The sequence below is a fragment of the Neodiprion lecontei genome, chromosome 2, assembly GCF_021901455.1.
Source record: "Neodiprion lecontei isolate iyNeoLeco1 chromosome 2, iyNeoLeco1.1, whole genome shotgun sequence".
NCBI classification, from domain to species: Eukaryota; Metazoa; Arthropoda; class Insecta; order Hymenoptera; family Diprionidae; genus Neodiprion; species Neodiprion lecontei.
In genome coordinates, this window is record NC_060261.1 from 29,171,226 (window position 1) to 29,189,060 (window position 17,835).

The following is a 17,835-nucleotide window of genomic DNA, read 5'->3' on the forward strand; positions in this document are numbered from 1 at the left end:
TAATAAAGAAAGTCAAATAAACGTGACTAAAAACCTACATGATTAGGGCCATTTTTTTTTTATTTTTCCCATTTATCTTCATATACTTAATATATTTTCTTCTATCCTTTATTATCGCCTAGTCATGTGATGCGTGTAATTTAGTACACCTATATAACGTGCGTGATTAGGAATTATCGTTGAAGGAAGAAGAACTTCACAAGAACAATCGCGATTCAAGGTAAACTGCCAGCTGTTTATACGTATGTGTGTATATCTGTATAATGTACATGTTAAATGTACCTGCAACATATTATGCAACCGTATCACGATCTTGGGGATGGAATATGTAATTTTCTAAATTTTTTTTTTCCATTTCTTTCTAAGTAACGGCCAATATTTTCTTGAAAGTGACCGCGATCCAGAAAAAATTTTACATACGTATGTGTGTACTTTGAGGTGTACCGAAGTTTGAGAATTAATTTAAAGATCGTTTTCTGCCTCATTACCGAGTTCAAAAAATGTCGAGGTTCGCATATGATTCTGAAAATATTGCGATATGTTTGCCAATGGGCATTTTAAATGGTAATAATATATGTTAATAAAATAAATTTCAAGAACGTGTTCCTTTCTTTTCTTGAGACATTGCGATTGGAACGCCATCTGCACTCTTAACTTCGGTGAAAAATGTTACACGCTGTTTACGGTACGATAAATTTTCAAAAATGTAACTATTTATTTTGAATAGCAAAAAAAAAAAATAAATATAAAATTCATAAATAATAGCAGTGTCATCGCCGTTGATTGGTACAATTTTTTGAATCGTCTCGCGATCCATTTATCACACTAATTACGGAAAAAATTTTACGCGATTTGACAATTTACTGAACCCCAGCTGTCGTCGTGATTGTTTCTACAGTTATTTCCATTCCAAGTAATTATTATAACAAATAATTGACACCGTTACACCAGCCTTGTACTAATATTTTAAATTCGTCGAACTCGTATTTAATGTAAATTCAAACACCGAACGTATAGGTGAAAGTACGTAAGACGTAAGAACTGCACTTGAAAATACAAAACTCGATGTCTTGTCAATCGGCAATAATATTATCAGTTATTCTGGCAAAATTTTCATTCAACTTATATGATATAAATTCTATATATTTTATTCACGTGATATTGTTATTATTATGCACAAACTTGAGAAGAAAAACACGTATAATCCACGCATATTGCAATATACATACACACGTATACACGTATATGGGAAAAAACATTGGATTTTAACGAAAAACAAAATCAAAAACACAAAGTTTTTTCCAATACAATTATACCCGTATTTTTTTTTTTTTTTTTCAATTTACACGATAAAAAATTCGATGCATGTTACATGATATCGTATACGAGTATATTTAAAATGATATGAAATTATTGTATGATATATATTTTTTTTCACCGTTGTAACTTTTCCCTGCGTACAATACTTTGGACTTATTATCAACACTGCAATTCTTCTCACGATAAAACGTCATGATGGAATATTCGATTTTTGTTGTGTGTGTTTTTTTTTTTACAAGTTTGCAATTTTCTCAAAATGTTATTATTTATTATTCATGAGAACACAGACATTGTTTTATATAATTATTATATCGCAAATTGTCAAGTCCTGCAGTTGAAGTCACTCTATAAATTCGATAAATCAAAAGTTCGATAACTCGAACCAATAAGCTCGACCAACTAGTCAAACAACGCTGTCGTCTTTCGTATATATTTATCGGCCATCGATTAAAACAAAAAACAAGAGAGGTAATAATAATAAAAAAAAAAAGTACTCGAAGCAGCTCAGGTATACCTATAAGAAATCGGGAGGGGCGAAATATCGCTTCCTTTCGCGCGGGTGGGGAAGAAACGTAGAAAAAACCCGCGGGACCCGAAGCACATGAAAAAAAAAAAAAGAAAAAAAAACTAGGAACCAATCGCATACAATAATTTGCATATCTACATGTACCTTATAACAGTGCTTCGGGCATAATTGATTATTTTTTTTTTTTATCAGTATCGCTTATGGTGCAAAACTGTTATACATTATATATATATATATATATATATACATGTCGATATATCGAGAAAAAAAAATCCGCGTGCTCTTAAAACCGGTGAAAATAACGAGAAATATGAATATAGAGTAAAAATGAATACAAAAACAAAAAACAACGACAAAATTTTTTTCAAAAAATATGGTGAAAATTTGACAATCCCCATCGTCGGTTTGTAGTTGAAATTTTCTTTTTTTTTTCTTTTTGGTATTCTGAAAATCGTTGCGTTCGTTTTTTGTTGTACTAATTATAAAATTTTCTCGGTTTTATTTTATTTACCGTGTATGGTAAAACGAGTGTTTAGCCAATCGAGCAATAAATCAAATCAAATGAGTTATCGTATTTACTTTACTTTTCTAATATTACTTTTTACGTTTTACTCATGAGGTACTTAACACGTATGGTTAATATTGCAAATAAAGTCACGTACGAAACTGAGAGGCGACGTTATTACGTATACGGTTTGAATATTTTGCAAAAACTAAAACTGTGGTTTTTTTTTTTTTTTTTTTTTTCCTTTCCTTTCCTTTCCTTTCATTTCACATACATTTTGAACGGTGAGCGAAAACGGGTTGTTTGTTCTGTTTTTGCACGGTGTAAGTGCAAGGTTCACAAGGTACTGATTATCTCATTTTTCGTTTCTTTGGTGAACTAAAAAAAATGTTTTTTTTTCCCTCGCCTCTCCGCTTCTAAGCTAATAGCTGTAGGCTTCTATTTCCAGCGCTCTGACCGCCTCCGGCCGTATTAAAATTGACAACTACTCAAAAAGTCGGATTACACCTTTCGGCATTGGTTCGCTTTGCCTTGCAGGCTTTTTTTCCCGTACGTGTTGCATGCGTGAGTCGTATGAGCAAGCGATCATTCGGCGACTGGCACCGTTTAGTTCAAGTAATACGTGGCCCCCAAAAACGTACGGGTCGAGCCTCTCACGCATTACAATCATACACACGTTCCTATGTATTTACTTACAAATATTTCCATCGTTCGTATTAAGAGTGGCGAAAAATAATGGACTTTTGATCAAATCGATTATTTTTCCTCACAATCGGTTTTTGCTTTTTTACTCCCATGAACGACGCGATAAAATATCAATTTAAGCGATTAAAGTATGAATTATTGTCGTTTTATTACTTACCAAGTAATTATTTGATATAACGAGTGAAAGACAAATGAATATTTTTACATCAAATTGAAAAATATTTTCAACGAAACTATAAATTATCAAAAAAGTTTTTCGCTATTAAGACTACATGACGAAATTTACAAAATTTTGGTTTCAAGTTCACTGTTTCAAAAAGATAAGAAATAATCGATTAATCGATTAATTTTCGCCAATTCAATCGATTCGTGTTCGATTATTTTTTTGGACTCGATTAATCGATGAATCGATCACTCTTAGTTTATTTATTACATTCGCTTTACGAGTACAATAAATTTATCTATAGATAATTTAGTAAATTGAAATTACTTGTTTGTGTTTTTCTTATAAATTTATGGCAAATCCATCATAATTTACGTCGCTACACCGAATACGTAGATTTGCAACCTGATTTCGTCGGTTGACAATTCTTTTACACAGTAAATGCGTAGTAAATTGACAATAATTTTTAACAGCGAACACGTTCCGGTATGTTTACTTACAAATATTCCATCGTTCGTATGACGTACGTGACACGTGAGCTGCTGCTTCGTCTCTCTTATATTTACAGGCGCACATAGAAATCTACGATGACGCGGATAGAGAATCAATATAGCTTATACGATCAATTCATGCAGATGCTGTTCACGACTGAACAAACAAACTTCGTCCGAGATTCGCGACTTGCCAAATTATGCGATATGTACAATTCGGAGGCGCCGTCTCTGTTTCGCGATTTCATTTTCTATTGTAATCGAATACCAACAACGGGAGAATTGTTTATTTGTGATTGTAACCGTACAAGTCAGTGAAAATTTTTCTCAGTGACCGGCAATTCGCTAACTCTGGATCATTTTTCCCCATTTTCATTCGCCGAATTTTTAATCTTCTTTTTATTTCTTCCAAACAATTACCAAAGATTTAATTAAATTGATACGATTTTACACCGTTCGAGGAATATTTTCACGCAATACGTTATGCAGCAATTGCGTTGCATAATTATTCGTTTATGGGAATTACGGAAATGTACAAGTTTTTGCACTCTCAGATGTTCGCTTGAAAATTTCTCCATCCCAAATTGGTAAGTGCAAGTTTTTCTTTCATGATTCAACGACTTGATCTGTCCCAAGTCTTCTCTCAACGTCGATTCCGGCGTAAAAATTTTATCAGGCCAAAGTTTGTAACGTTATTGCAACGATGCATGTTTAGAAAAAATTATTAATTTTCATCTTTGGAGGATTACCTGAAATTTACGAAACTGTTGATACAGTACAAACAAATTGACAAACATTTTGTCAATTTAACTTCTTGAGTTCTATTCTAAAGGTGCAAAATAGTAATTTTTTTTTTTTTTTAACGTTTCGATGTTCGCTAACGTTACTAACTTCAGCCTCGTATTATTTTGCTGCTTTTCAGCCTGGATTCTCGTACTTTTGTCTCCGTTAATCTCGGCATCTCGTTCCTCATCGTTATGCCGATTATCGCGTAATGCCAAATATCTCGCTGACCTTACGGGAAGTAAGGTGAGCCCCCTTCTAACTTAAGCTGTTAGTCAATGGCTGCCCTAAATTCGCGATGAGTCAGTTTCACAATGCAACAGGTCAAGTTTGGCTTTAGCCATGGCGAGTTTCACGAAGTCCTTGATCGTGCACGAGCCTTATTCAAGCATGCATCGAGGCCGATTTTAGATGGCACGAGTTCCATGTCCTCCGGGTCTTCAATTATTCGTGCCAGAATATTTACACCATTTTTAATCTGGTTTTTTTTTAAACCTTTAAACCCTCTGAAAGTTCCATTTTTTTTTTTTTTTTTTGTTCTTCATTGTATCGTGCAACTGCTTTTGAGTTATTTATATATATATATTTTTGTTTAATAGTTTTTAAAACTCTTCAAACGATTGACCCAGATTTCAGTGAGTACAAAGTTTTCTCCAAGTGCTGAGAGGAGAAACTAAAAAAAAACGATCCCAAAATGATTGTAACAAAAAGTAAGGATAAAAAAAAAAAAAATTCAAAAATTACATAAAGGTGGATATAAAAATGTTCGAATATTAATAACTCGAAAAAAGTTGCGTGAGTTCAATATACAATAGAATAACTGTCGGTTTATTGAGTTTTGTTTTTTTTTTTTTATATTACGTGGAAAAGTTTCAACAAGATAAAAAATTGTCACGTCAAAACCTGGCGGTGTCGGCATAGAACGTATGAACGAATTAAAAATGCATTTTAATCAACTTTTTCTCTCTCTACTACATCTTAATTTTTCGTTAAATCTTACGCTTTTTCATATACGTATGATAAATAATTATATTAGACCGTTGCTTGCCCGAAATTTATTCAAATTTTTGAATGGAACTGAAATAAACGAAATGGTTTTTCGTACCCTTTTTTTTTTTCCTTTTTACCGAGAAAGATTTAACTGGCGTATCGTTTGAATCGCGTCTGATCAAACCGGCCCGCTACTACTTGCCAACTGTAAATTATGAACGGTTAATCGGTCTGTCCGGCATTTTTACCACTGCAATAGCCCTGCAAAAGCTATTGAATTATAAATTAAAGCTCTTCGGATGTTAAATTTTTTCTCAATTCTCGATTCCAACGGTAATAACAAATTAATTGAATAAATTGTATGACATCAATTATCATTGAATTCGAGTCTTTGGTGTAAACAAATATTGTTTACGTATAAAATTAACAAATTTTTGATAAATAAATGATAATAGATCCAGGCGCAGGGGGCTGACTGTATTTTTTTTCTTTGTTTTTCTTTTGTCTTCTAATTATGTATCAATAATCAATATTTACTCAGTCCTGCACCGATAATTTTTTTTATTTTTTTTTTTTTTTTCCGCTCTAGTTTTTCTGGATATTATTTATTCTCGTTAGATACGATTCCGTCCTTCGTCTTTGTTTTCACAGTTTTAAACAACAATGAAACCTCCCGGTTTCAAAGCCTGTACACGCAATGTGGTTAGAAGAACGATATCGCAGGCAATAATAATTATGCATAGGCTTGCGTGAGGCGTGCAGCAGGCTTGAAAGAGGTAAAATGCGAAGAGAGAGAGAGAGAGAGCAAAAACAAAGGGAACGAGAGAGACATGGACGTATTGTTCTTTCAATTAGACAAGACCCCGTTCACCGATTATTATTTTCTTCTCTGCGCACACGATACGTTTACGTATTTATTACTCTCACGCATATATTTACTGTATCTCGTACATGATACACGAATAAAAAATTCATTTTTTACATTTAAAATACTTACTGGAAAAAAAAATATATATATATATGAGGATGAAGTTATTAATGTTATTTTACAATCGTTACCGATGCATGTTGAGGAAAAATTGCTAATTCGTATCTTGATGATTTTTCGAAATTTTGCAAATCAGTACAAAAAAAAAAAACAAAAACACGTTTTCCCGACTTTTTGAGTCATGCGTGTGTGAAGATCTAAAGAATAAATTGTTTTTATTTTTCGTTTCATAGACAAAACATTTTCAAGTATATCCGCACATTTTCAGTACGTATGGAAGAATGAAAAAGGGATGATAATTAAATTTGTGTATAATTCCTTCAAAAATCTTGATTTGTTGAAATATTTTTGAAAAGAAAAAATGGTGTTATAAATTCTTCAGTCTAATGGAAATTTTTACTTCAAAAAGCTGACCCGTGGTTACGAGTACGGTATAAATATATAATGTATGTTTAAAAAAAAATTGAGAGGGAAGAGACGAAAGATGTAGAAAACGAACATCTCACGACCTCGAATGACGATTTGCCTACCTATGATATAATGGGTTGTACAGCCTCGCTTGCGTTCGGATTGCGTTAAAAAAAAAGAAGGGGGAAAAAAAACAACGAACAACATTTTTTACAACATACAGAAAAAAAATTACTCACCGCGTTTGTAATAACGGTCTTTTCAAAATAATTTCCTCGCCCATGACGACGCGGCGTACTAAAAATGCTAATTGCCAAGCCCCTGAATTATTGACTGACTCGTGACGACGCGTCTCAATTTTTCTATTCTTTTTTTTTTTTCTTTTCCCTATCTTGCCGTTTTTTTCTACTCTTGTTCCTACAATATTATTGTAGCTGAAACTTTTTTCTATTTCTCTCTTTCTCTCTTTCTCTTTATTTCTTTGGGCAACTAAATCGTTGCCGATCAATAATACTGTGTGATTTTAGTGATATTAAAGAGCCGCTAAACAGGTAACAAATTTAAACGTTTGAATCATACAAATCTTTACACACGCAAAAAGACAAATATAAAGATGGAATCATCATTATTTTCATTATAATCTATCGGCAGAATAATTTGCATTTACAATATGCGTATATTTGTTATATGTGAGATGGAAAAAAAGGACTGAGTCGAGTTTTTTTTTTTTTTATTTCCTTTGGTACTTGTTTGAACGGTCTTTAGTTCATCGTCGCCGTCCGATAAAATTAGGTTTTCCTTTTGTCCGTATTTCACGTTTCATTATTTACGTAGTGATGCTAATGTTATATTTCAATTACTGGTTAGATCACAATTAGTGCAACACTTTGTGTTCTTTATAAACTAACACAGTGACTCTAAAACTTATAATTATAGTATATGTATGTCTATTCGACAAAAATTTCGATTCAAAACAGTTTTTGGGTCAGAAAACACGTGTTCTAACTGCATGATGATAATCAAATTTAATTCTGAAAATTTCATACTTAATATAGAAAATGATTATCACTATAATTCAGCGACTTGTTTTTCGTAACGATCGAATATGGCGAAAGAAATTTTTTATCAATTCAAAGAAGTGTTATTTAATCTAACAAAGAATTGGTCCGAACGATAATTCCTGTTTTCAAGTGAAACGAAGTTTATTTGATTAAACAAAAAATTTCTTTCACCGTATTTGATCTTCGTACTTGATAAAATCAACAATTTAAGCCAAAATTCCGATTTTTTTCGTGGCGAAACTTAAAGTAAGGAAATCAAACTTCGACGAAACATCGAAATTCCGAATGATCGAAGATTATCAGTTCTTGTGAATTTCTGGTTTTAGTGAAATTTCACCACTTTGATCATTCTTTGTTTTGGATTTTCAATATTTTTATGTTCGGAATCCTGGTCATTCTGATTTTTTATACATTTCAATTTACGAAATTTTACTCTATCGAAACTTGAATTTTTAGAATCTTGGATTTTGGAACTTTGAGCAGTCGGGTTTTCGATCATCCGAAACTTTGTCGTTTCTTCAAAGTCAGATTTCTTTACTTCAAGTTTCACCGCCAAATAATTCGAAACGTTTCAAATTCGGACTTCAACCTCGTCCCAACAATTCTTTCTTTCTTCCCGTAGATCTTCCGTTCACAGTTTCAAAACTTATTTTCATTTTCCGTCCAAAACTATATTTTACCGATTATAAAAACGATTACCGTAAATAAAAAAAAAAAAATAAAAACATGCCTATACGATTTTCCTATCGATTCGCGTAGCGTTAAGTCTTTCGATCCGGACTGGTTGAAACACGAATAATAACAAATAACGACAGTGTAAAAATCGATCTTTTCACCGTATGGAAACGCACCCTGGACATTATTTTTCACCCTCGTTTCACAAATATCTCCGCGTTTCGCGGTCTCAAAAATGTCCTGAAAAAATCCTATCGTAATAAACGAATTTGAACTCACCTGGGCAAGGTATCGCGTCCTGTGTCCTTTGGTTGGAACCTCAGCCTGGAAGTAGGTCTTGAAGGGAGGACCGGCGGTCATTTTGACCTGAAACTCCTGGGAGTGAAACATCTTTTCGGTGTCGCTTTGTATCTGGTGTTGATGGTACTGCAGCAGCGGATCGAGCTGAAGCTTGTACTCGCCCTCTTCGTCCTTGCCGCAGCCCTTCGTCGGAAGATCGTATGTCTCGGACTTTTTCAATCCGTTATGATTGCTGAGCAAATTATCGGCGTAGTAATTACCACCCCCCGGCTTTTTCCCCTTCTTGTCGACCGACAATGTTAGCTGACTGTTGAACGGACTCGCGTTCGTTGCGAGGGTTGAATTCGAAGCGCAGTCGTAGACGATGTTGGAATCGTTTGTCGCCGATCTGGCGATCGTCGGTACCTTCGTGTACTGCTTCGGCAAGATACTTCGGTCCTGCAACGATATATCAGAACGAACACGATTAAGTCTCCGAAATATGCAGTTCGATGTATTTACATGTATATATATATATATATATATATATAATATCTTCTTTTTTTTTTTTTTTTATCACCAAATTGTGCAAAAATTTTATACGACTGGGTGACCACACACCTGAAAAACCAGGAATTGTCAGGGGATTGTTAATTTGGTCATGGAAAAAACTGAAAATATCACTTTTCTATCGTGGGAATTATTTTTTTTTTTTTTTGTTTTGTCAAGAAAACGAATTGACTTAAATTAACTTTTTTGCACGTTATATTTTTCTTCAATTCGAATTCAATTTGAACCGAGTATATAGTTGATACGCCGTACGATTCAAGTTTCAGTAACTTGCTGGAACTGGGAAATTGTCGGGGAAAACTATGTTTCCGGTTATGGAAATTCTGGACAAGTCTTGAAATTTTTCTTCGCAACAATTTTTGACCACCCTGTACAAACACAAACGCACACGCGCGCACGCACAAACACACCTTATTTTCCTCCCTTTAGTAATATATTAGAATTTTATTTCACCTTCGATTTGCAGTTCGGAGGCAGTATCGTACAAGGTATTACAAACCAAGGCACGGAAGCGATTCGTTAATGGAAATGAATGAGAATACGCGATTCTTGTATTTATATTAACACCCTCGGTTTTATCGTGAAATTGTGGGTCGAGTTTATTGGATAAAACTTGTGAAAATTAACCAATCGGAATCGAATTGTCTCCCGTCACGAGGACGATGAGCGCTCACTGTCCGCGGTCTGTGGCTTGGGAACGATTTTACTTTTAATGATTTCTTTAACTCTACATACGTCTTTGCGCTACTCCCTGAAGATAACCCTTTGCTCTTAAGTGACGAACTTTGAGATCTTACGCGTTTTCTTCACAATAATGCTAATGATGATAAGTTGAGATGTCGCTCCGTGTTTCTATGTCTCTGCGTGTCTGTGCGTCTTCGGACATTTGTGCACGTTATAAATCTTCGGATTCTTTTACAAAGCGTTCTTCGTATCGTCTCGCGTAAACAACTCACACATCACCGTGAAAATCCACGTGTGTGTGTGTGTGTGTGTGTGTGTGTGCGCGTGTACAAATAAATTGTTAATTCTATGTAACGGGCAAAACGGGGAAAAAATATCGTTCTCAATTCGAATTTGGTTCATCGTTGCCTTCGGATTCTTTATCTACAACATTGATTGTGTACCAAATTTATACGCCAACGCAGAATTCATCTACGTATACATATACGAGTATATATATATATATGTGTGTGTGTATACATACGTGTGTGTTTAAAATACTTATTCATCGGATGAATTTTTACTGTCCCAATTTTCTTCTCTTGGGAACAAAAATAATTAAATAAATAAGTAAAAATAAATATAAAAATAATAATATTTGTAAAACTGAAAAAAAGTCGGCAGCAAAGATTTTTCACTTGGACGGTTAATATGTATCAATTTTTTTTGTTATTATTTATATAATTCATTAGTAGGTATTGTTTGAGAAACGATGTACGATAAAAGAGGACCGTCCAGACATCGCGACTCGGCGCTTCTACGTTCGATGTTGTTTACAAATTACGTCATCATATGTTTAACGCTCAGTTAAATATTATTCGCGTGTACTCTTACAAGAATAAGGGTGGAATGAGAGAATATTTTGTCGACAATTATTATAAGGTGGACGGAAAAGAAGAAAAAGAAATAAAAATTAGGCATTTAATTCGTTTTTCGATCACTCATATTCACGCGTGTAGATTTTTCTCGCAGTAATAATTAATCGAGAAGAGATCGACTAATCGGCTAAAATAAGACATGCAAAATTTAATCCCCTAATCGCCTTTTCCCGCCACGAATTCCTGCCGCATCGGTTGCGGTACTTCAGGCGTTTCCGTACTGTCGCTGAATACGCGTTTTGACGCGACACTCGCACATTTTACATAGAAATAAAATCACAAGTTTTTGAAATTTTTACCAAGTCTATCGAGCAAACGATTCTTACTTTCGTTTTAGTAATTTTCTTTCGTTTTCATTCTCTATTCAAAATTTCGTCATCTTAACGGCATGTAACTTCAGTTTTCAGTTACTTTGTCATTAACTAAGCAAATGATAATAACTAGACAATGACAACGGCACGTGTTTCTTGTTTTTTACAAAACTTTTCAAACAGGAAATTTTTAAGTGCATAAGGTCAAATGTTTTTTTTTTTTAAACTTCTTTGCTATCAAAAATAATTCTTGCGTATATTAAATCAAATAGAAGGAAAAGAATCTTTTGACCTATATATCTATATGATACATATATAGTGATAAACAACATTTCTCAAGTCTGATTCTGCCTATAAATGCAAATTGTAATGAGAAACCGTCTATTTCGGGTACTTCCGTTATGAATTTTATCTTTTTACTATTCGATTCATTATTCCTTATCGCACAATAATTTATTGTATTTAACTATGGCGCATAATTTGACCAATTATATAAGTCAACAATAGCTGATTTTATTGCAGATATTAGATTATTATAAGCGTATAATGTTTGTTCACAATATATCAACATTGTCAAGAATAGTTGCTTCTCGCGCCCGATCATTATTCTTATCATCACCATTCTCATTATTCTACAGTTGTTCCATATACATATATGCATGTAAGTTTGACGTTTCAAATGCATTGTCATTCTGTATAACTTTACGGTGAATGATGTATATATATAATTCGGTCATGCGTTTATAATTTCAACCCTGTGAGAGTTGAACTTGAAAAAAGAGAGAGAGCGAGAGACGGAGAGAAAAAGTTTACAAGTTCATTCATTCGTTTGAAATAGAATTGAGAATATAGTTATTGTTGAAGAATTTTACGAGATCAATTTAAATTTCATGAGATTCTAGATACGTCCCTCGATACGTGTTCAATTTCTACGCGATTTTCAGCGTGACAGTCTTGTGATCTCGATGCCGACCTTGCCCTCGAAATCAAGGTCGACTATACATATATGCGAAAAATGGCGAAAAATCTAGAAGAGTCGGAGAATAGGAAAGAGAGAGAAAAGGATTTATGTAGATAACTAAAAGAATTGCACTTTATTATAATATTCTTCTAATATACATAATTTTTATCACCACCCGTGTCTCTCTTGCACGATATTATAATTCAATTCTTTTTCAGATGATCGCGAAACGTGAACTTTGTCCGGTACTTTGCATTGAAACCGATATTATTCGCACAACGATCCGTATGTTCCGTACAATATTATTCTGACATACATTATTTTTATTTATTCAATTTCAAAAGTTTTCACAAGTTTGTATCATTAATACTAGTAAAATCTACCGAGGTAAACGTAGTTTACCTGTTCGTAGGATTGAAATGTAAAGAAAGAAATTGAAAGAGGATATATGAAAAAAAAAAAAAATAACATACGTACTACTATAAAAAATATATGAATATTTCGGTTCAAGTTCCTATAATTAGTTACGTTATAATGCTTTATTTTATCGATTTTCATCGCTTCGCGCCACTTTTATTCTTTTTTTTTTTTTTTTTCTTCGAACGATCGGTATTATTTATCCATTCGACACGAAAACAACAATCTTTGTAATTCGTATATATATATATATTATTTACACATTCGTAGTTACTTTATTTTCATATCGTATTACAGAAGGTGCATCGAAAGCGTCGATAATCGATTAATTTCGTCAATCCGCAATGTCAGGTGACTGTGCGTAACGAAATAAAATAGAGGTAAAAGAAAAAAAAAAAAAGAGGACGAGGTACGAGAGTGAAAAACCGGATCACTGCGGTTTTCGTATCGTATTTATTATTTTTTATTGATTTTTTTTTTTTTAATTTTCTCGTTCTCTTTTATACAATAATAAACTTTCCTCGTCAACCTTAGACACTATAACCCTCGTATCATACTCATATTATTTTCGCTGCATAACGTTACGTGATTATAACAATAGTAGGTGTGCATGTAGAATGAATTGTCACACACTTGCGAACCAGCTGCTGCTGCAGTACAATTTTATGTACCCAACTGATCGATATTCACCTTTAAAAGTCACGTTTTTTCGTTTTTTAATTATTATTATTATTATTATTATTATTATTATTATTATTATTATTATTATTATTATTATTATTATTATTATTATTCACCTATCGTACATCCCAATGCAGAAAAGAAAGTTCGTTAAATTTTAGAAGAACCGGACTGAAGTTAATAACGTTAATGTAACGAAATATTGAAACTAAAAACACTGTTTTGAAAATTTAGAACGAAGCTGAAGAAGTTTAATTTCGAAGATCTGAGATAAACTTTGATTATTAAAAATAGATTCGTCAACATGAGACGATCCTAGAGTTACGGAATAATGATTCTTCCTAAAAATGAAACGTTACATTAACGTTACGAACTTCAATCTCTTAGAAAAGAAATATGTATAAAGTTTATTTTCTGTGTGCTCGAACACTATTCTTCGATATTTGCACACGGTTTCCAAAATCTGTAGATCGGGATTAAATTAAGCAATTTTTATGTCAGCCTATGCTCAATTTGAAATATTTAAGAATTTGTTCTATCATTTTTCAGTTTTTTTTTTTTTTTTTTTCCCGACGAAGCAAAATTATTGTATGATATCGTATCGTATTATTAGATTTCAGATATTTCGAAATGGATGTATGTTAAAAATACTTCTTTATATATATTAAGAATTTATCGATCGTTCGTAAATCATGGATCATATCTACAAGTTCCGGAAAAAAAAATTGAAAAAAAAAATTGTAACCGTTGATAAATATGCACCTCAGCTAACGATTAATGAACCGTGTAAAACAACTGATTGCAAAAACAAATAGCTAAAAGCTAATCGTAGGTGTTAACATCGGGTTAAATTGCTGTGCGCACATCGTCTTTCCGAATTGACTTAACAAGCATAATTTTGTTGTATCTTCGAAACGGATCGCAGATTTAAATTTTAAAGTAAATCAATTTGACTGTGAATTTGAATGATCTAAGACAGATTCTTTGAATTGAAATCGATACCGATCAAAAATAAGTATCAACAAGCACCTACAATCTTACGGAATTAGAATGCATCCGGCATCGGTTCGCTAATCTGAAATTAATTCAATCGCAGATTATAGCTGTGTTTCACGTTTACAAAATACAACGTTTACCTTGATGTGTATACTCAATTCATTTAAATAACCCTGCAAATTAACTGATCGCAAAGCTGGCGAACATATGCTGTTAAATTGTGTACAATTCATGTTAATTTTTGAGTGAATATCGACTCGTTCGAAGCTTGTAAAAACACACTTGATTCGTTACAAGTTTGTAACAGAATATATGCCTGGTACAAATTTTTACCCTCTTGATCTTTAACTATGGTGAACAGTTATTATGTGAGAATTTTAATAATGCAAATAAACCTTTAAATTCGCGGTATATTCGTTTATGCAATCGCTTGTTCTTGAATATTAATCCTCAACTTTTATTTGCCTTATACTATATAAGTATAATACAACGATAATCGGATTGCATTCGATAAAACGTGTGTGCATATTGCGTTTAAGCGTTAAGTATGCATGACGATGCGAATTAGGTGGAAAAAACGTGGCGTTACAAAGAACGCGGTTAAACCGGATTCGGGTGTACAAATAATAGTCTGAAATTTTGCACAGTGCATACGAATATCTATAACGTCGTAGATCCGAAGAGAGAGAGAGAGAGAGAGAGAGAGAGAGAGAGAAAGAGAGAGAGAGAGAGAGAGAGAGAAGGCAGGTGGAAGTGCAGGAAACCTAAAAATTTTCGTCGCGATCGTAAAATATTGTATTTATACATTATTGTTTATTATATAAACACGTGACAGTTGTACGAGTAAAAATGAACAGAATTCGCGAGTAGGCTGAGAATTTGACTTGGAGTTAAAATAGAACCGCACGAGATGTTTCAACGCCGGTAAGACTACAGAGGACGTCAGACGAGAACCGTTCGAGAGCTTTTTTCTTCCAATAAAGCTTCAGCCAGAATGACTAAATTGTTACAGGCGGAGTAAAAAGTTGGTCGGAAAAACGACGAGAGAAAACTTTTATTGAATTAATTAAATCTGCAGTTACGAGCGGCGAAATGAATATTTATCCGCGCCAATTCAACATCTGTTGGCTTGGCTCGATCAATCAAGATTTTGACTACGTCTTTAATTAAACAAACATTTTCTCAGACCGACAGATCTTGAATCGACACAAATAAATGTTTGTCGAAAGAATCGACTGTCGACGGGTCATGGATTTAGAACGTTGTGTTTAAAAAATATCGGGACAAGAATACGTAGACACTGTACTGGTGAAATTTCATTTTTTATAGACGGATAATCGTAGTAAAACTGGTATCGCTGTAGCATCGGTTTAAATATTGTTGAAATTACGAGAATATATGGTGCAAGTAACTATCTCCTCTATTTATAGTCATCGGTTCTGCGTTTCCTGGTTGTTGTAACGACAAATCTGTTTGTCGAGCGATCGTATTAGAAAAAAAAGTAAAAAAAAAAAAAAAAAAGAAGTAATCGATAAAACTTAATAAATACACGATCTGCTTGCACGTGCAAAACTGATTTTTATTTTCCACTCAATATCTATTATAGTTTTCGCTTGCGTTAAAAAATAACAATAATACTCCAAGGCTGGATAGTAATCACATCTTGAAATTCATCTCGTTGTGAATATCGCTTAAATTATTTATTTCCTATAAAATAATTTGAACATCTCTCTCTCTCTCTCTCTCTCTCTCTCTCTCTCTCTCTCTCTCTCTCTCTCTCTCTCTCTCTCTCTCTCTCTCTCTCTCTCTCTCTCTCTCTCTCTCTTGCCTAATCACGATTGTACGGAGAATTTTTCCATCGTTTCAAAGACATTTGGCCGATACGTAGGTGTAACATGTTCACACATCGATTTTCTACGGAGATTTTCCACTTATTCTAACATATTTTTTGTAAATTGATGCAATTATGAATAACTTGACAAAAAAAAAAAAAAATTCATTATCCTTGACCGAAAATCAGCAATTCGGTAACAAATTTCGTTAAACTTTGCTTTATTATAAATTATCAGAATTATTTTAATTCCCGTTTTATCGCTCGAGTCTCAAATTGGCTGCACTGCTTTTCCGATTCTGCTAGTTTACCGAATATGTAATGCGGTTTTGAAACAATTTCTCGGTACCCGTTTTATCATCCAGGTATAACTAATTCTCTACGGTGCTAAAAATACGCACATGACATGCGTAAAACGATCAAGATCGATCACCTTTTACGTTGTACGCATAGTCTTGTTTGTTTCGATCGTTGGTTCATTATTTTCTTTATCTCTCTCTCTCTTTCTCTCTCTCTCTCTCTCTCTCTCTCGCTCGCTCTTCCGTTACACGTGACCAAGTAATTTTCCGATAACAACTTTGCGGGAATCGTACCGGTGCACCGTAAATCTTATCACCGTAATTATGATTTTTATCATTATATAAAAGTGTAAATATATATTCACGTTGCTCAACGCGTTCGAGTTGTTCGTTACGAAATAAAACGTTACTGCAATTCCGAATTATCACGTATTGCATTAACGGTGCAACAGCGACATCGAAGATCGAAGATTCTTGCTTTGAGACAAATTCCATTTCTTATCTTTGGTATAAAATTTTCAACAAAATATACCTACGATACTTATTTTAATTTTCTACTCGTGTAAACTGTACATGTATTCCCTTCGGTTACGGTAAGAGAACGGATATAGTCAAGAAAAGATGAGAGGATTGAGAAAATGACAGAAAAATAAAAATATAAGAAACTATGGACCTAACGCGATTTCCATGAAGGATATCCTCTCAATACGGCTCACATTTAACCTGCAGCAACGGAGAGAAGGTTTATTGGTTTATTGTTATCCCCCCCCCCCACCCCCCCTATACGGGGTCAGCCTAACAACCGGCGATATTGCGACGACCTTGAAACAACCCCTGGAATCCATGGAATACCTACGATATGGGATCATGGTTTTATCGACAAATTGCGACGCAATGCTGCTGCTGCACTTGAGCGTAACGATTACTTTATATATATATATATATATATATATATATATATATATATGTATGTATATATACTCGTCCCCGAGACGTCGAGATCACCTGTAGAATCGAAGCTGCAATATCTGCTGTCTCTGAAAGAGAGACCGACGCCTTCGCGCATGGCGGATAGCAGCGATCCATAACCTGCCTTAAACCCAGACGAACATATCGTGTATATATACTTGCACATGTATGTGGGATATTTCAACTGCGTAGGCCGACCAGGCAAATTACTACGATTCAAGTAAGAGATTTAGTTTTTATTTGCAGAGTTACGTCACCATCCAAAACCCGATGATCGATGATTGTTTACGATAATGTACTTACGT

The 17,835-nt window shown here is 33.7% G+C and overlaps 2 protein-coding genes across 4 annotated transcripts in view; one reads left to right on the plus strand and one right to left on the minus strand.

Moving 5' to 3' along the window:
- Nucleotides 1–17,835, plus strand: part of LOC107226259 (RING-box protein 2) — a 52,259-nt gene that overhangs the window by 10,976 nt on the left and 23,448 nt on the right. The window lies entirely within an intron of this gene.
- LOC107218159 (facilitated trehalose transporter Tret1) overlaps nucleotides 1–17,835 on the minus strand; it is a 28,738-nt gene that overhangs the window by 7,648 nt on the left and 3,255 nt on the right. The window contains exon 2 of one of the 3 annotated variants that reach the window (XM_046732943.1): nucleotides 8,895–9,353. In XM_046732943.1, the coding sequence (XP_046588899.1) occupies nucleotides 8,895–9,353 (459 nt within the window). Of the gene's footprint in view, nucleotides 1–1,438; nucleotides 1,720–3,719; nucleotides 4,338–8,894; nucleotides 9,354–17,835 lie in introns of those variants that run through there. The other 2 variants (XM_046732945.1, XM_046732944.1) reach the window with 2 other exon arrangements.